The sequence below is a fragment of the Carcharodon carcharias genome, chromosome 15, assembly GCF_017639515.1.
Source record: "Carcharodon carcharias isolate sCarCar2 chromosome 15, sCarCar2.pri, whole genome shotgun sequence".
NCBI classification, from domain to species: domain Eukaryota; kingdom Metazoa; phylum Chordata; class Chondrichthyes; order Lamniformes; family Lamnidae; genus Carcharodon; species Carcharodon carcharias.
Genome location: NC_054481.1, coordinates 115,767,601 through 115,787,990, shown reverse-complemented (window position 1 = coordinate 115,787,990; position 20,390 = coordinate 115,767,601). Strand labels below are relative to the sequence as shown.

General features: G+C 44.7%; 1 protein-coding gene across 1 annotated transcript in view; it reads left to right on the top strand.

Annotated features, from left to right (window-relative positions):
• The window catches only part of plch2a (phospholipase C, eta 2a), a 334,095-nt gene that overhangs the window by 295,668 nt on the left and 18,037 nt on the right, over positions 1 to 20,390 (top strand). Inside the window, exon 21 of the mRNA XM_041206546.1 lies at positions 4,566 to 4,645. Coding sequence (XP_041062480.1) covers positions 4,566 to 4,645 — 80 coding nt within the window. The remainder of the gene's footprint in view (positions 1 to 4,565; positions 4,646 to 20,390) is intronic.

Genomic DNA, 20,390 nt, shown 5'->3' with positions numbered 1-20,390 from the left:
ACATCTCAGCAGCAGGTGGTCAGAGGCAGGGGTGTGGGTGGATAACGTTATGGAGGTGAAAGTAGGTGGTCTTTGTGATGGAGCATAGAATTCAGTTCAGGGTTGAATAAGTTGAAAGTGGTCTGAAACAGTGGCCAAGTGACGGTGGAATTGGTGGCTGGGGAATGGGATTGTTACAGAAGACAAAGACAATGGCCGGAATTTTCCCTGAAATGTGCAAAGTGTGTTAGCGGGCGGAAAAAACGGGGTTCTACCCGTTGGCCACAATGGTGGCTTTCTGTGCTGAATCGTCCGCATCACAGCTAATTAATTATTCATCCACGGGGAACATGCCATTCTGTCGGCGCGAGGCATCTGATTCACCTGCCCCGCTCCCTAACCCCTGTTGCCATATTTTAACAGTGCCCCAGCACAGCATTTACACTCTCTGCAGCAGCTCCAGTGAAGACATGGCTCTCAAAGGCAGAAAGCATGCTCCACCCAAATTCAGTGATGCCACACTGGTGCACCTGTTGAACACAGTCGAATCCCACTGCGATGTCATCTACCCCCGCTCTGGCCACTGACCTTCCACCAAGGTGACCAATCCAGCTTGTGAGGTGGTCGCAGTGGTGGTCAGTGCAAACACCCTACAGAAGAGGTCAGCCACCCAGTGCGGGAAGAAGATGAATGATCTTATCCGTTCCGCCAGGGTAAGTCAACCATTTCATCACTCTCAATTCACACATTCACAAGGATCTCACTCACTGCCATCTCAAGTGACATCACCATTCACTCTCTGGAGTTTGTGTCCTAATCCGATCCAGGTCTCCACTCGTCACCCACACATACCAGGCATCTTTATCATCTACCCTCACATGCGCTTGCTCACATTCTCTCCATCTGGCTTCATGCAGGGCAAGCTGACTCACAATAAGGAGAGGCCCCATAAGGAGGGGATGGGGGGTGTTCCCAAGATCAAGTTCTCACGGACTTCAAGAACAGAGCCATAGAGCTGGCTGCAGAGGACGTAGAGCGTGCCTGTGCTGGGGGTGAGGTCAGCGGTACACACCCAAGTGAGGATCCTACAAAAGAACATCCATCAGACAATCATACTGTGAGTGATTTCTCCTGTTTCACATTCACCTGCAATGCACTAATGGTCTCTCCTTTCTTTTGTAGGCACCTCTGGGAAGCAGTCAAGGGCATCCATGAACCAGGCCCTCAACTCCAGCCCTAACAACTCCTCAAATGAGGAATTGAGGATAGCACCTTTGAAGACCCACCACAGTGCTCACCCATACCCTCCACCAGTAGAGAGACACACACCTCGGTGGGACCTAGTTCAAGAGTAGCCTCACTATTGTTTTGGGGAATGTATCACAACTGACTTAGTCATCTCTAAGTGCAGTCACAACAGTGGTATTTCATCAGCTCTCTTGTCCCAAGTGTTATGTTTCTGTGTCACCATCGATGTAAAACATTGCACGTGGCTGCATTGGTTCCAGTGGATCTCCTTGAGGAACCTTGCCAGATTGAAGGCATGCAGGCATTTGGCCACTGAGGATCGTGCAAGTGCTCCTGTATCTTGTAGGGTACCGTTGTGACTGGAATGTTGGATGAACGTGTGAAGAGGCAGCACTTGCTGATTTCTGATGCCGGAACACCCTCCTCCAAGTAGAACCTCATTTTAGCACAGACACATACCCTGGAGGCTTGCTCATTCTTTACAGCATCAGGGCTATGGGAGCATTCTGTGCAACGATGCGCTGTCATGTGGAAGTTAATGAGTGAAGTTAGAGGAGTAGCTATGCTGGTGGTCAGGCTGGCCCATGATGGTGGAGAGTTGTCCAGGAGGATCCTCCGTGTACCTCGCCATCATCCTCCTGGAATCCACTGGCAATGAGGGCTCACGAGTACATCTGCCTTGTCTGGCCCATGCAGTAGCCTCTTTGCCTGCATCCTTGGCTTCCAAGACCTCATCATTATCATTCTCTTCAAGCTCCTCCTCATTGGAGAAGACATGCAGCTTCTCCATCTCTTGTCATCTCCAAAGTCCTCCCCACTTTGTAGCGTCAGGTTGTATAGCACACAGCAAGCCACGATGATGTGTGACACTCTCTTGGGATTGTACTGGAGCACTCTGCCAAATCTGTCCAGGCATCGGAATTGCATTTTCAGGATCTCTATGGTGTGTTCCACCAACGTCTGGGTTGAGGTACGAGCCTTGTTGTGCCTTCACCCTGCAGGAGTCTGAGGCCGCTATATGGGTGTCATCAGTCACGTCCTTTGTGGGGTAACCCTTGTTTCTGAGGAGCCAACCCTGCATCCTCGAAGATGTGAGGGACCTGAGACCTACTCAGGATGTACAAGTTGTGGACCTTACCTGGGAATCTGGCGCACACCTGCATAATAAGTTTGTTATGGTCACATATGAGCTGCATACTGAGCAAGTGGTAGCCTTTCTGTTGACATACAGGACTGCCTGTTGCCAGGGAGCTTTCATAGTCACATGACTACAGTCAATGACACCCTGCACCTGTGGGAAACCGGAAAGCCGGAAAGATCTGCAAAGACCAATGTTTTTTCATCTTTGCTTGCTTGATCTCAGTTAAAATGGAAAAAACTGTGGGCCTTTGTGAAAAGGGCATCTGTGACCTCCTGGTTGCATTTGTGGGTGTGCACTTGGGAAATGCCACAGAGATCCCCAGTGGAGCCCTGGAAGGAGCCACTGGCTGAGTGTGGTGGTTACTTTCACAGCCACTGGCAATGGATGCCCTCCAAGTCCCTGTGGCGTCAAATCCTGCAGAATGTGGCAAATCTGAGTCACCGAATCCCTTGACAGGAGGAGATGTCTGCAACACTGGTTCTCACTCATCTGCAGATAACACATGCTAGACCCAGTGTGTATAAACGTCACGAGGCGCACACGAATGACAGCTCTTTGAGGATCGTCCTCTGCGTCCGGAGGAGGACCTTCTGCCCCTTGGTCTTAAGGGTTCTGCTCCACCCTTTGGTGAGCCAGGTACCTCCGTTGCTGCCTTCTCATTCTGCCTATAAGCAATAATCCAGGCAGCAATAACAGCAGGCTCCATCTTCCTGATGACCTCCTCACTGCAGTATCAATGCAAGGGTCAGCATTTGTTGCCAAAGGTCCACTTTCTGTCTGAGATTGTGGGCTCAAGGTCTTTTCATGCATGCCAGAGAGTACTGGCCCTTGAAATGATGCCCAGTGCGAGGTGCAAGTGAATGTTCACCACAAACCTGCCCCCCCCCCCACAGCCATCCACTCCAGCCCACGGACTGGCGGCAGCTTAGGCCAGGCAACTGATGTTCTGCTTTCACCCAGGCGCGGGACCATCATTGCCTGCGTTCCAAGACTGCGCTGATTGTCAGAAGTACGTCAGATTAATTTTGGGGTCCAGAGGCTTCTCCCCTGTGAGTGGTGAATGGCCACATATCCAAGGGGGTTTTCAAGCTTGTCCAGTCACCCAATAGTTCTGCAGTTCCAGAATACTTTGGTGAATTTGAAGGCTGCAAGCAAGGGGTTAAAACTAGGGGAACAATCATTTGCCACTTTGAGGGATCAGTGTTGCATGAACGGGCCAGATTGCTTCACTTTCCTGACTCCCTGCATGTCAATTGAACAGCTGCCAACCTGTCTCAGCTGTCCTTCTGTCCTCATTTTGGAACTATCAATTCAGATGGGTAGCCCTTTAGTGCCCCCACCCCCATTGCCCCCAGTCATGTGTCTCAGTGCAACCTTCCTCGCTTGTTGTCCACAATGGAGTCCTTGCCTTGCAGTCGCTTCCCTTTCCTCAGTCCTGTCTAGCCCCTTCTCCAGTGGAGCCCTTGCCCTGCCGCTTCTTCTCTTCTCTCAGTCCTGCCTGACCCGTTCCCAGTGGAGCCCTTACCCTGCAGCACAGTAAAAGCTACCCTCGCCTTAACCCTGCTGTGGTACCTCTGGAGAGTTGCTTTGAGACCTCCCCGAAACCGATGCGGTACAGCCTGTGAAGCCTGGCACTGACCCCTACAAGCGTTGCATGATGCAAGGTGTGCAAACTCACCTTGGGGTCAGGAGTGAAGTTCAGGTTGCCAGCTGCACGTTGTTTAAATCCTGTTGTGAAACACGTCATTCTAATTGCATGCTGATGGGGGCTCTCAATCCAGCGTGGAAGGTTTATTCTGGCGAGCAGGCATCATAATGAGATGTTGATTTATGCTAATAACGTTCGTGATATTCGGCGGCGGGTAACACGACCCTCCATTGATGGCTAATGCGCACAATAACCTCCTCGTTTTACATCATTGTAAAACCCGTTTTGGGCCTTCTCACGAGATTTAGCTCTTGCACCCACCATGACGCCTGCCACAATTGGGAGTGGAAAATCCTGGCCAATGTCTTCATCTTCTTAATGTTTAGCTGCAGGAAATTGCAACCCTAAACTACAAATCTTAATCCCACTTCTTACACTGTTCAGTTTTGAACCTGTGGAGGGGTGGACAGAAATAATGCTCGCATTCCTCATACACCATCCTAAGAATGAAAGCTATGATGTTAACCCCATTTCCTTCCCTGGTTTCAGGTTATCGACATGTGTATCTGGAGGGGATGGAGGAGGCCTCCATCTTTGTTCATGTAGCTGTCAATGACATCAGTGGTAAGGTGAGTGTGTCTCATTGGAGCTGTTAAAAGTTTTAAAGCTTTCCTCTCTTCTGCTTTGTAGCTTTGACCTGGTACTTGTGTTAGATGCTTGACCCATGCCTCTTTGTAAGAAAAATGAGCTTGATTCAGTTGCCGATTGCTGTAGTTTGATGTTCTCTTGCACTGAGGTTTCAGTAATTCAGCAGGTGGCACTCTTCATCATTCTTTCCTGTAACTGAATGGCATCCAAGTAGATGGAGCCAACCCCATTTCACTGAAAAGATGGAGAGGAAAGAGGGAGTAAGAGAAAGAGAGGGAGGAGTTGAGGCATTACTCATCTCAGTGAAGACTTGGAAGGAAGGGTAGGAAATGCTACCTCTTAATCCAGTCAGTGCTGGTCAGTCATTGTGCTAATTTCACTGTGTTTCTCTAACCGGTAAATCCAATCACCAAAATTGTTTCAGCTATAATCAGGTATAGAGGGAAATCCTAGTTATATTGTGCACATTTTTGAAATTTTTTAAATTGATTTACCTTGAAAAGTTATTTAAGGCAGATCTCCATTTTTTTTAAATTGGGATCAATCTTGAGGAAGCTTCAGTTAGCAGTGAGTTAGCTGTGTGTAGATTCATTACCTGGACATTTCATTGGATGGCCACCTCTCTAAGTTCTAGAAGACTATTGCGTAAATAATCTCTCTGCATACTAGGATATCTTTGGCTTGTTTTCCCCTCTATATTCTAGAATACTTTTGTTGAGTGTACCCTCTATGTTCTAGAAAACTTTTGGCTATGTGCCCCCTCTATGTTCTAGAAAACATTTGGTTGGTGCCCCTGTGTGCTCTCGAAGAGTCTTAGCTGATCGAAGACTATTCTTGAGGAGGCTAGCTGGCCAACCCTCTGTGTTCTAGAAGTGGCTTGTTTGGCTAAGTCTACAATCAGGAAGAGTCCTGGCTGACCACAACTCTGTATTCTGGATGAGTCCTGTCACAACACAATTATAGTTATGAATAAGATTAAAAAGGGAAATGTGGATCATGCATAACTACAAAAAATGCTCAAGAGCTTTCCTTGAGTTTTCTGAAAGTTTATTTAAGGTCTATAAACTGAACAAGCGTTCAAGACGGTGCTTGTTTCATTGCAATGAGCTGCTGCTTTGCCAATAGAAGTGTGAAATTATGCCCACCCACCCCCCCCCCCCTCCTTATACTGTAATTCTTGACTGCATCAGACACCGCAAGGCTGGAAGACAACCAACTACACAAATATACTTGTATGACTCTACTGAGAATTCAGCAAAACAGAAGAGGTGTTGAATACTGCTAGTTAAATATGGCATTGCATTTCTCTGCTAAAAATGCCACCCTTTCCAATAAAAATCAGGAAACAGAGTGTTGGGCCTTTTTTAATTAAGAGACATCTGCGCTAAAGGAGGCAAGAAATAAGGTGATGATTAAAATCAGTCTCATTCACTCGGCTCTGTCAAAGCAAAATGCTTTCAGACAGGACACCTGGCAATACCACAAGTGACAGAAGGAAGGGATTTAATCAGTTGTAGGTAATATTTTTGAGACAAATTGAAATTGGTTTTTTGATGGTGTGCTCCAAGATTAGAATGCAGCTTTAATTTTCTCCTTCTCAGAGATGTCCGTGTGTGCCCCTTTGCTTTGTATCCTGGCAGCGAATGCACAAGTCAAATCTGCATTAGTGCCTGAGTTGAACTGAAAACCTGTACCATTTTAGACTGGGGAAGAATGTCAGAACACATCAAGTTGGATGAGCAGTATGTTAACAACCTATTCCATAAGCAAAGCTGACATCCCTATTATGCCCTTTAGCATTTATCATTCAGGTTGTTAACATTTAAAGACAAGAAATATTGAATTTTGTTTCAGTACCTGTTCAATTTTCCCAACAATTCCCCTCATCCTTTCAGTTTCTCCCAACTGTTTTTGTCTTCATTCTTGGAATGTGGGCATTGCTGGCAAGGCCAGCATTTATTGCCCATCTTTAGTTGCCCATGAGAGGGTGGTGAACTACTGCAGCCTATGTGGTGAAGGTGCTCTCAAAATGCTGTCAGTGAGTTCCAGGATTTTGACTCCACAACAATGAAGGAACGACCAATATATTTCCAAATCGCTAAGTTATGTGACTTTCAGGGGATCTTGGAGGTTATTGTATTCCCATGCATCTGCTACCCTTTCCCTCTTAGGCAGTGGAGATCACGGGAATGGAATGCACTACTGAAGAAGCCTTGGCAAGTTGCTGCAGTGCTTCATGTAGATAGTGCACAGTTCAGCAGCAGTGGGCCAGAGGTGGAGGGAGCTGATGTTTAGACTAGTGGATGAGGTATCTATCAAGTGGACTGCTTTGTCCTGGATAGTGTTGAGATCCTTGAATGTTTATCCAGCTGTAGACATCCAGGCACTGTATGTTAGACCAGTGTTTGGGGTTATATGACTCTTCCATTAGAAAAGAGAAGGCTGATGGAAGATTTGATGGAGGTCTTTAAAATGATAAATGGGATTAATAGGATGGAAGTAATAAAGATGTTTCCACTTATTGAGGAGTCCAAAACTAGGGGTCACCAATATACGATATTGATAAGATAACTGGACCAGTCATTTAAATACTATGGCTAGAAGGGCAGGTAAGAGACTGTAAATTCTGTGGTGAGTAACTCACCTACTGGCTCCCCAAAGCCCGCCCATCATTTACAAGGCATGAGTCAGGAGTGTGATGGAATACATTCCATTTGCCTGATGAGTGCAGCTCCAAAGCAATCAAGAAGCTCAACACCATCCTGGACAAAGCAGCCCGCTTGATTGTCACCCCATCCACCACCAACACACAGTGACAGCAGTGTTTACCATCTACATGGTGCACTGCAGGAACTAGTCAAGGCTCCTTCAAAAACACCTTCCAAACCCATGACCTCTACTATCTAGAAGGACAAGGTCAGTAGAAACGTAGGAACATCACCACCTGCTAGTTCCCACCAAGCCATGCACCAGTCTGACTTGAAACTGTGTCACCATTCCCTTACTGTCGCTGAGTTAAAAACCTGGAACTCTCTTCCTAACAGCACCTTGGGTATACCTACAATATATGGATTGCAATGGTTCAAGAAGGCAGCTCGTCACAACCTTTTCCAAGGCAATTAATGATATATTATGTATTATGTAAAATACATGGCTAAGGAGATGGTGCAGGAGGGAGGGCTTTATGTTTCTAGACAATTGGACTCTGTTCCAGGGAAGGTGGGACCTGTTCTGAAGGGATGGTTTGCACCTGAACTGGAGGGGGACTAACATCCTTGAGGGTAGGTTTGCTAGTGCTGCTCCAGGGAGTTTAAACTAGATTTGCAGGGGGAGGGGAACCAGAGTGTTAGAGCAGATAGTGAGGTGGAGGAGGATAAAGGTCAAGCGAGGAATGCATCAGAAATCAAAGGTTTGTATGGGATAGAAATGTTCTCAGGTGCATCTATTTCAATGCAAGGAGTATTGTCGGAAAGGCAGATGAGCTTAGGGCGTGGATTGGCACGTGGGATTACGACATTATTACTATTAGTGAGACTTGGTTGCAGGAAGGGCAGGACTGGCAGCTCAATGTTCCGGGGTTCTGTTGTTTCAGATGTGATAGAGGGGGAGGGATGAAAGGGGGAGGAGTGGCATCACTAGTCAGGGAAAATATCACAGCTGTGCGTAAACAGGACAGCCAGGAGGGCTCATCTACAGAGGCCATATGGGTGGAGCTGAGGAATGGGAAAGGTGTGACCACACTAATAGGGTTGTATTATAGACCGCCCAATAATCAAGAGAGAATTGGAGGAGCAAATCTGTAGAGAGATAGCAGACCAATGTAAGAAACAGAAAGTTGTGATAGTTGGAGATTTTAACTTTCCACATATTGACTGGGACTCCCATACTGTAAAAGGGCTGGATGGCTTGGAGTTTGTCAAATGTGTTCAGGAAAGTTTTCTAAATCAATATATAGAGGTACCAACGAGAGAGGATGCAATATTTGATCTCCTATTAGGGAACCAGACAGGTCAGGTGACAGAAGTATTTGTAGGTGAACATTTTGGGTCCAGTGACCACAATGTCATTAGTTTTAAGTTAATTATGGATAAGGATAGGTCTGGTCCTCAAGTTGAGATTCTAAATTGGAGAAAGGCCAATTTTGTGGAACTGTGAAAGGATCTAGGAAGAGTGGATTGGGATAAGTTGTTTTCTGGCAAGGATGTGTTCAGTAAGTGGAAGGCATTCAAAGGCGAAATTTTGAGAGGGCAGAGTTTGCATGTTACTGTAAGGATTAAAGGCAAAGTGACCAGGTATAGGGAATCTTGGTTTTCAAGGGATATTGGTGATCTGGTTAAGAAGAAGAGAGAGGTGTATAGCAGGTATAGACAACAAGGAGCAAATGAGGTACTTGTATAGTATAGAAAATGTAAGCAAATACTAAAGAAGGAAATCAGGAAAGCAAAAAGAAGACATGAGGTTGCTTTGGCAGATAATGTGAAGGTAAACCCAAAGGGTTTCTACAAGTATATTAAAAGTAAAAGGATAGTAAGGGACACAATTGGTCCCCTTGAAGATCAGAGTGGTCGTCTATGTGTGGAGCCTCACGAGATGGGGGAGATCTTAAACAGTTTTTTGCATCAGTATTTATTCAGGAAACTGGCATAGTTATAAGGAAGGAAGGGAAACAAGCAGTAGTGTCATGGAACATATAGAGTTTAAGGAGGTGGAGGTGCTTGCTGCCTTACAGCAAATAAAGGTAGATAAATCCCCCGGGCCTGACATGATATTCCCTCGGACCCTGAGGGAGAATAGTGTAGAAATTGCAGGGGCCCTGGCAGAAATATTGAAAATGTCCTTAGCCACGGGTGAGGTGCTGGAGGATTGGAGGGTAGTTCATGTTGTTCCGTTGTTTAAAAAAGGCTCCAAAAATAAATCAGGTAATTACAGGCCAGTGAGCCTGACGTCAGTAGTAGGTAAATTATTGGAAGGTGTTCTGAGAGATCGGATATACAATTATTTGGACAGCCAAGTGCTGATTAAGGATAGTCAGCATGGCTTTGTGTGTGGTAGGTCGTGTTTAACGAACCTTGTAGAGTTTTTCAAGGAGGTTACCAAGAAAGTAGATGAAGGAAAGGCTGTGGATGTTGTCTACATGGACTTTAGTAAGGCCTTTGACAAGGTCCCACTTGGGAGGTTAGTTCAGAAGGTTCAGACACTTTGTATCCATGGAGAGGTTGTAAACTGGATTTGAAATTGACTGTGTGGGAGAAGACAGAGAGTGGTAGTGGATGATTGCTTCTCAGACTGGAGGTCTGTGACTAGTGGTGTGCCTCAGGGATCTGTGCTGGGACCATTGTTGTTTGTTGTCTATATCAATGATTTGGATGATAATGTGGTAAATTGGATCAGCAAGTTTGCTGATGACACTAAGATTGGAGGCATTGTGGACAGCGAGGAAGGCTTTCAAAGCTTGCAGAGGGATCTGGACCAACTGGAAAAATGGGCCAGAAAATGGCAGATGAAATTTAATGCAGCAAAGTGTGAGGTGTTGCATTTTGGAAGGTCAAACCAAGGTAGGACATACACAGTAAATGGTAGGGCACTGAGGAGTGCGGTGGAACAAAGGGATCTGGGAGTTCAAATACATAATTCCCTGAAAGTGGCATCACAAGTAGACAGGGTTGTAAAGAAAGCTTTTGGCACACTGGCCTTCATAAATCAAAGTATGAGTATAGGAATTGGGATGTTATGGTGAGGTTGTATAGGACATTGGTGAGGCCAACTTTGGAGTATTGTGTGCAGTTCTGGTCGCCTAACTACAGGAAGGATATCAGTAAGATTGAAAGAGCGCAGAGAAGATTTACTAGGATGTTGCCGGGTCTTAAAGAGTTGAGTTACAGGGAAAGATTTAATAGGTTAGTACTTTATTCCTTGGAGCGTAGATGGATGAGGGGAGATTTGATAGAAGTTTACAACATTATAAGGGGTATAGGCAGAGTAACTGCGAGTGGGCTCTTTCCACTTAGATTAGGAGAGATAAACATGAGAGGACATGGCTTTAAGGTGAAAGGGGAAAGGTTTAGGGGGATCATTAGGGGGAACTTCTTCACTCAGAGAGTAGTGAGAGTGTGGAACGAGCTGCCATCTGACGTGGTAAATGTGGGCTCACTCTTAAATTGGATGGGAGAGGTCTGGAGGGTTATGGACTAGGTGCAGGTCAATGGGATTAGCTGAATAATATTTCAGCACAGACTAGAAGGGCCGAATGGTCTGTTTTCTGTGCTGTAGTGTTCTATGGTTCTATGGTTCTACGTACACCAAATGCTGGCCTAGCCAACGTTCCATGAATGAATAATAAAAAAAGATAGTTGTTAATAAAGTCAATAGGGAATTCAAGAGAAACTTCTTTATGCAAAGATTTATTAAATTCTTTTATGAGATCTGGGCATCATTGGCAAGGATCTGTCGGTCTTGCCTGTTTGCCCTTGAGAAGATAGTAGGGAGCTGCCTTCTTGAACCACTGCAGTCCATGTAGTGCAGGTACACCCGCAGTGCCGTTAGGAAGGGAGTTCCAGAATCTTGAGCCAGCGACAGCGAAAGATATAGTTCAATGTCAAACTAGGTGAGAATGTGGAACTCATTACCATAGGAAATAGTTGAGGCAAATAGTATAGATGCATTTAAGGGGGAGAAAGGAATAGAAGAATATGCTGATAGATTTAGACGAAGTAGGGTGGGAGGAGGCTCAAATGGAACATGAACACTGGCTTAGGCTGAATGGCCTGTTTCTATTCTGTAAATTTTATGGAATTCGATGTAGAACGGGTGGACCCCTTGAGCTCAGCAATCTACCACCAGAGGTTTCTCTGTCACCACTTTGATAAATTGGGAAAATATAAATATCAATGTTCTTAAAGTAACCAGATAATTACCATAGTTAGAAAGAACATCCTATCTTTGGTGCTTAGGAAAAGCCTATTCATGCATAAGGCAGCTTCTAATTCACAGATTCACGTTATCAAAGGAACATCAGTGCAATCACCCAGTTTGTTTACTGTCAAGTAAAGATTGTCAAAAAAGTTAAATCTCTTGAATTTTTTAGTGTTTCATTTATCTTCGATATGCTGGTACAAGGGAGTAGGTGGTAGGGTAGAACTTTGAGTAGGTGGGATGTTGTGTACATTCATTTACTGCAAACATATTTTAAGGTGCATTGACAGAGTCTTTTTGATTTTTCCTTTAATCAGAATGTTCCTTTGTGGACATCTTAGAGTTTTCAGTAGACGGGAGTGTAAATAAATTCAATTCTGACAGTCAAGCTTCTCATCAATTCTTCTTTTCTGTTAAGCTTCCCAACTCTCTTCTACTTTTAAATGTGCTTCCATTTTCTGTACTCCTATTTTATAGGCTGAATTGTTATCCATGTGTGTTTTTTTGGCAATGTCTTTTTTGTATGATGTCAAATCTGGGTATGCTTCTATTTGTATATTTAATCATCTTTCAACTCCTGCAGAAGGAACCTCAAATAATCTCTAAAGGCTTCTCATTTGTGGAGTTTATTTGGATGTTAAAGAGAATATAGAGAACTTGCTTAGAATGAAAGAAAGTGTTTGGCCGCTATGAGCAAATAGCCAGTACCCAATGCCACCTCTGTGGTTCTATTGGTTCTATTGGTGTGACTCCTGGCTCTTAACTCAGAAGTGTTTGTGGGTTTAAGCCCCACTCTAGAGACTTGAGCACACAATCTAAATTGACAATCCCAGTGCAGTACTGAGGGACCACTGTACAGTCACAGGTGCTGCCATTCATTTGAGAAGTTAAACCAAGGGCCCATCTGTCTGTTCTGGTGATTCAGGTGGGTGCCAAAGACTACAGGATTTTGGAAAACATTGGGAAGCTCTCCTGATGTACAGGCCAACATTCAATATTCTACCCCCACACACCCCCAATTAAGATTACTGGCTATGGATAAACTGGCTAATTATTTCATTGATGTTTGTCAGTTTATGCTTTATCCAAAATGGCTGCTGAGCTTGCCTACATAATGAAAGTGATTGCACTATAAAGTATCTCAATGTGCATGAATCTTTTTAAGACATTTCTGAGGGGTGTGCTAAGGGGCTGTACAAATACAAGTCCTTTTTACCAGTGCCTATCTGCTGCCACTGTTTTTAGTATAAATATTGACACAGATTCAGCGCAGTACCCATTATCCCTGTAACACTGCCACATAGCTGTGTACTGGTTTCACTGCAGGTAAGTAGCCTCTAACTCCAATCCTAGTTACAAGTGTTATTCCGCCTGAATATGCCAGCATTATGCAGGTCCAGTATTGGCATAAGCCATTATCAGTGATGATGTAGGTGAGTTCTCATACACACAATCCAAATGCCATTGATAGCAATTGAGGTGAAACACCAGATTTCCAATCCTGGTGCCTTTTGTGGGATGTAAACCGGATTAATGTAAAATCAATGATGCCAGCAGCTGCCAGCCAACAATATGGTGGAACAGTGTAGTTTGTCCCCGTTGATGCAGAGATGTTTTAAAATGTATCCTCTGTATGTCTTGTCAGATTGTTGCAAGTGCTATAGCAGCAATGTTAATGTCCTGTGTGCAAGATCTGTTTTCTTACCAACTTTCACTTTGTCTGTTTGTGATTTACAGTGCAACTCTCTCTGTTAAACCTCCACTTTCACACGCTCAGAGTTTTTAGGAGCCCTGAAGGTACCTGTCCTGACTCAGGGAAGGTGTAGTGAGACCAATCACAAAGCTGCATGTTTCTCTGCTAGTGTCATCATGAGCATCGATGTTTCTGATTTGCTTTGACACACTACTTTCAGCTCATGTATGGATTTGAATGTTACCCAGTCCTCTATGCTTGCCCATCTTAACTTCACTAACCCTCTGATTGCAGATCCAGGATTTTTATTTTGATATGTACTGTGTACATGTTTAACAATCACAAATGGAGAATGCACTGACAGATCCAGGGTGCGATAAATAACACAAACGATCAACTTGGTGTTAAGGGCTGTCTCTGGGAAAGGCAACTTCACGGCCTTGGTCCAACTATATATGGATAAAGTCCTGACCTGTGAAATCCCTTTGTAGTGCCTGGGCCATCTTCAGCTGCAGATTCAATGTATCTTTCTTAACCTAGCAATGGTTCTGAACTATCCAGTCCAATACTTGGGGTTTTTGGGGTTCTGTTTGATTGGCTAAGTCAAACCTGACATATCCACAGTCTAGGTGACTTCACCCACTCCATGGCAGGTTAGGTTGTAACTAAATATAAGCCAAAAGATGATTGACACTTAGGAGAAGCTTAGATTAGCCATCGATGTCTGGTAGTGTTTCTTTAGTCACTGGGAGATCCTAAAACATGCTTAATTATAACAGATTTATGTGGAACCTCGTTTCATTAGGGAAAGTAGCATACAGGTGACAACAGGTTATGTATGACTTGAGAGTGTTAACTGTGCTGAGCATTAAACATGTTTGCCACTTTAAGGCACTCTTTAGTCACACTTGGACAGAAGTTATTTGATTTCTCCCACTTCTCCCTAAAACACTGATCAGTGCTTTTCACATTTTAGGTCATCTGTGTTTGCAGTTTTTGTGTTTTTGCTGATTCCTGGTTTGCCTCAGTTAGTTTTTGAATTGGCCATGGATTAAAGTGAAGGCTCAACCATCTGCCCCCTGACCTTCAGCTGTCAGTGGATCCCTGGGGCTCACAAGTTCTTTCATCGTCCCTCCCCCCAACTTTGGAATAACCCAGGCAGTTGGCATGGTGACCAGCTCTTGTCCTTGGCCTTGGTGACACACCAGTAATCAATACAGGAACATTTACTTTTACTGATATTACTGTACCCCCCTCTTTATTAACAACAGCACTATTAGGGAGAGATGTTTTACTAGACAATGGTGGAAAGGGGAAGTCCCACTGCTTCCCACCAATAAGGGTACCCCCTTCAAAGATTAGGGTGCACCTACTTTGACCATTTGGCTTGTCACTGAGCCCCTTTGTTCTGGCCTACAGTACAGACTGGCTTTAGAGACTAGAAAGAAATGTGACTGCTTTGGTCCCAGGTTTTTAATTGCTTAGATCTTGAAGTGGAAGTCACGGGTAAAATATTGGACAAACTCACAGAAAATTGAATGACCAAAATATTTGGGGAAGTATTTTAAAAGCCTACACCACAGCCCCTGGATCTGCCTTTTTTTTAAAAACGTTTTTTTAAAAAGAAACATAAACCTCTGGCTCTTGAATCACTGCCCTTTTGATTCAAGTATCAGTGCTTTTTATTATCTCATTACAGCATGGTTTTATTTGGCTACACCAAAGGTGCTACCACACATTTTTTGAACTAATATCAACCGGATTGCCACCAGAACTCATATTGGCTGCACACCAAACATCTTTCACCAGTAACTAACCATATGCCCTCGATGGGCTGTGCATTTTTTCCTAATCCTAAAGCGTGTTACCCACCACCCCCCCCACCCCACTTCCTCCCAGCCCCATACCTTCCCCTTTAATGAGAATTTCATGCCTACTCAGGCCCTTGCAATTTTTTGAAGAAGAGGGGAATCTATTCAAAGGAAAAGTAACATGGAGTTGTGGGAAGAGTAGGTGAGGAAGAGATTGGTGGAGATCACTATAGTCCACAATGTTCACAGGGAAAATGATATGATAAGTCAGATAGTTATGTCAGGAGAATGGCAGCTCGGAAAATATCACTGGAACTCCCTCTTTGCAACATAAAAGCAAAAGACCCTGAATGCTGGAAATCTGAAATAAAAGCAGAAATTGCTGGAAATATTCAGTTCAGGCAGTATCTGTGGAAGCGTGCGGGTGTGCTGGAGCATAAAATAGCGCACGATGATGTCAGGCGAGCACGGTGTCATCTCACACTCGTATGATATTTCTGTTGGTGGGCGTGCACGAGAGTCAGCAGCTGCTCACCGACAATTAAGAGACCCATTAAGGCCATTGAAGTTCCAATTAGCAGGGATTTTTCGCTGCCCGTTCAATGTTACGCTTGGTGGGCGGGCGAGGTGGCTAGTCGGCCTTTGCATTTTTGAGGAAACTACATCCAAGGGCGGGATGAGGTTTCTGAGATTAATCAAAAAACAGATAAAAATGTGTGGACATAATTTTCGACATCCGCATGTTGGGGTGACTCATTCTGACACGTGGACATTGTTTCTAGATTTTACATTCTGTTTTTATTGATTTCAGATTCTTCAGCTCCCCGAGGCAGCTCTTTGCCTTTAGGGAGCTTTCACTGCGCGCTCCCCTGCGCCCGCGCTGACTTCAGCGCTCACGCTCCTCCCGCCCCCACCCTAGCACCGCTGAGCCTGTCACTCTGGCTGGCCGTTAATTGGTCAGCTAGCGTGAAATCGTGGTCGGGGGCCGATCGCAGGCTTGCCGACCACACCTGGACACCAAGGTCAAAATCCTGCCCACGGTTAACATTTCAGATCGAGGACCTTTCATCAGAACGGTTCTGATTCTCTCTCACTCTCTCCTGTCTTTTATTTCTCTCTGTTTTCCAAGAGCAGTTGGAAGAATTTGCCAATGTTCAAACTGCTAAAGCTTAAGTTGAATAGGCTCCAGTAATCTTTTCGGAACACTGAGGACAGGGGTGGGGGGCCCTCCAGCCTATTCAGCCATTTAATTAGATCATGGCTGATCATACATCAACTTCATTTACTCATCTTTGCCCCTTGATACACTTCACTAATAAAAATCTATCCATCTCACCCTTGAAAGCTCCAATTGTCCCCCAGCCTCTACAACTTTTTTGGGGGAGAGAATTTCAGATTTCAACCACCCTAATGAGTCCTTTTAACATTTTAAACATCTCAATCAGGTCAACACTCAGTCTTCTGGGCTGAAGGGTAGCATGCTTTCTTTTCTTTCTTAAGGCACCCCTGTGCTGCCCATCACTTACCTGCTCAGAAGGTATGTGACACATACTCAGTATCCTCCTGCAGCAACAAGGTTGAGATCTGCAATTCGACTTGTGAGTGATCACGTGCCATCCCAGGTCCTGCCAACCTGTGCCACAGGACTTTGGGATTTTAATGCACTGTGCCAGCACTTCCAACCACAGCACTGCTTTAGGTAAAGCATATATTTGGTCTGCAGTTCATTCTTGTGAGACAACTGAGAGCTTATAATAACCAGGAAATACTACACAACCTGGGACTCTATTCCTTACAAAGGAGAACCCTGAGAGATGATCTAATAGAGTTCTTTACAATCATTCAGGGGTTTGATTGGGTAGACAAAGAGAAGATGTTTCTACTTGTGAGACAGCCCTAAACTAGGGGTCATAAATATAAGATGGACACCAATAAATCCAATAAAAGAATGCTGGAAAAATTTCAGAGAATAGTGAGAAAGTAGAACTCGCTCCATGTGGGGTCATTGAAGCAAATAGCATAGATGCCTTTAAGAGGAAGTTAGATAAACACATCAAGGGGGAAAAGGAGTGGAAGGAAATGCTGATAGGGTGAATCAAAGAGGTGAGGAAGCTCACATGGAGCTGAAATGCTGGCATGGACCAATTGGGCCAAATGGCTATGTATCTCTATGAGACAACAAATTGTCAGTGAACTCTATTTGATCACACTAGCGTCAAGAGAGCTTCACTTGTCAATCATGTTAGAGTGTTTGTAAAATAACAAGATTTATCATTGATAAATAATTTCCTCCCTAAATATTACATTGTCTGGAGGTTGAAGGCAAATAATTCCTGAAGCCAGGAATTGTAGACCTGTAACTATTCTGGTGATGCGTCCCTGAAATACTGGGAGCTGGATTTCTCGTCTTCCCTTCCAACCACACACTGGTTAATCTGGAATTCAAAGTTTTAACTAAAAACTATTTTTCTCACAAAATGCATAGAATATAAAAAACCGGGAGGTAATGAGGGACTTACACAAAACCCTGTCAGATCTCAGTTAGAGTAAGGTGTGCAATACTGAGTTCCCCCCGATAAGTTGATATTTACAGACAGTGGACTCCAGATTCACTGAGAGGCTGACTGGTAAGAGGAAGTACAAGAGAAATGCTTCAACATTGGCAGTTTTATCATTTGAACTATGCAGGTTATGGGGTGATGTGACAAAGTGTTTAAAAATATGAGAAGAGAGACAGAAGCAGACTATTTCCAGTAGTTGAGGGGTCAGGAATGAGATGAGCTATAGATAAAAACTGTAAAAAGTTTAAAATGGAGGGCAGGAGAAACTGCTTCACACAATGGGATAGATTTTGACTTCAATAGAAATAATAATCAGCAGCAATGTAAAGCAGGCTGCTAACTCACTATCACTTAGTTTTACACTGTTGCACAGAGTTGAGATCTAGCCCAGGGAGTTGTGAGGGTGTAGAATTCACTTATAGAGTTAGTGATTGAGAGGATTTTTAAGGGGAGGGGAGATGGGTTTGGATACGTGTAGGGAGTTCAATTCCCTAAAGAGTGATGCCGGGTTGGGAGACCAGAACCATCTCACCCCAGGTAGGTTTGAAGGCAAGCGGGGAAACTCCATACATCTGCCAGGTAAGTCATTTAAATATTCAAGCCAGTCTTGAAGCTCTTTTTAAACCTAGGATTCTGGCTTTAACAGCCAGTGGACCTATTTCCTGATCTGTGAGCAACTCGCCAGGATCACTGAGGCGAGTGCGCTGCGAGGTGAGGAACGGCCCTTCAGTGAAACTGATAGGCTGAGAAGCCCTTCATCAGTGAAACTGATGAACTGCAGTCATGGCCTGGTGAAAGGCAGCTGCTGCTCACAGCACCTCTCAGAGAATGCTATCAGTACTTGACAGGTGATTGCCAATTTCTTGGAAGTCACTTCACCCATCTTGTACTTCATTCACCTCTAGTGCACTTACTGGCTGCCAGTCTTCACCACAATTTGGGGGGAGAGGCAGCTCTACTTTGCATCTCTGATGAAGAGCAAGACAGGCAGAAACACCAAATGCAGTAGGAAAAGCACGAGCTGCCTTCTCCTCAGCCACAGGGCAGAGAAGATGGACACAGAGATCCAGCTCCAAGGAGGCGAGAGCCTCAAGCCCAGGACTACAGGCAGCAGATCAGCTCTCTCGACAGGTTGAGCTCTAATGCCTCAGGAGACTCCAATTTACACAGCAGATGGTTGCTAATATCTGCAGCCTCCTGAAACAAGACCACTTTCCAGTGGGCCAGATGGACAAACGTTGTCAATGGTTGTCACCCACTCCCACCCTGGTTCTCTGTCTGTTGCTGAGTTTGTGTGCTCATTTCTCCTGCAAGGAGAATAAGGAGTGATCTATGAGTGTTAGAAATGGCTTGTGTGCATTGCAGGGAAGGATAACATTTATGGAGAGTGACTGTGAGGCATGGCTGTGAGAAGGCAATAGGATAAGGATCAATGTGAATGTTGGCTGAGCAGGTAGAGATGTGAGGTGTCTGGACATGGTAATGAGTGTAGCTGCAAGGTGTGTTATTTTAAGGAATGCTATGCAGGAGAATGCTGGGAAAGTCAAAGTGTGAGACTTGGAACTTGAAATTGTTATGCCACTCCCCTTTCCTGTTCTCCTGAGGCCCTGGATCCTCTTTCATTGTTTCTAGGTTGGAGGGTCCACACTTCTGCTGATTTCCTCAGTCACTTCCATGCACTCCTATTTGGTTGGAGAATTGTTCCTCTTCTGCCCAACTTTGGGAAAGATCACCTCACTGCAGTCCCTCAGATCCCACAGCAGGACCTCCAAGTAAGAGAGAGGCACCCAGGGAGCAACCTTTCCCAGTTTCCTTTCCATTCCTGTGTTTGCTGCAGCCTCAAATATTGGGGTACAGATGAGCCACTGCAGCTTTAATTAGATATACTTCCTTTGACTGATTTAGCGTGTGATCCCACCCACTCATCCCTGATTAGTCAAGGAACTCGGAAATGGGATGCTAATGCCATGTCTCAGTACAAGAGGTTGCAGAGTCTGCAATTTGATTGAATTATTTGATTTGAACTATTGACTTGCCTGGAGGATAAATGCTGACATGGACTGGTAGGGCCATATGGCCTGCTCCTTTGTACTGACCAAAGGCTGGGTTCCTTGCCCCAGTCTAGTTTACATGGATGAAACATCAAACAACAGTTAGATATTTCTTCTATAGGAAAACTTGAAAATTGAGACAACCTGTCAGCTGGCAACAGAAACCATGCTGCTTGTACCCTTATCCAAGCCTTTGTTAGCTCTAGGCTCGACTATTCAAATGTTCTCCTGGCTGACCTCCCAGCTTGCACTCTCTGAAAGCTTGAGTTCAACCAAAACTCTGCTGCCATATCCTAACTCGCCCCAAGTCCCATTCATCCATCACCCCTGTGCTTGCTGATTTATTCTGGCTCCTGGTACAGTGACATTTCTATTTTAACATTCATATGCTTGTTTTAAAATCCTTGCATGGCCTTGCCCCTCCCTACCTCTATAATCTCTTTCAGCCCTACAATCCTCCAAGGTGTCAGTGCTCCTCCAATTTTGACTTCTTGCACCTCCCAATTTTCATTCAGCCACCTTTGACAGCCATGTCATCAGCTGCCTGGGCCCTAAACTCTCTCTAACCCTCTTGCCTTTAAGACACACTTTAAAACCTACATCCTACCAAGCTATTGGCCACCTGTCTTTTTCTATGGCGCAATGTCCTATTTGTTTGCTAATGCTCCTATGAAGTGCATTGGGACACTTTACTACAT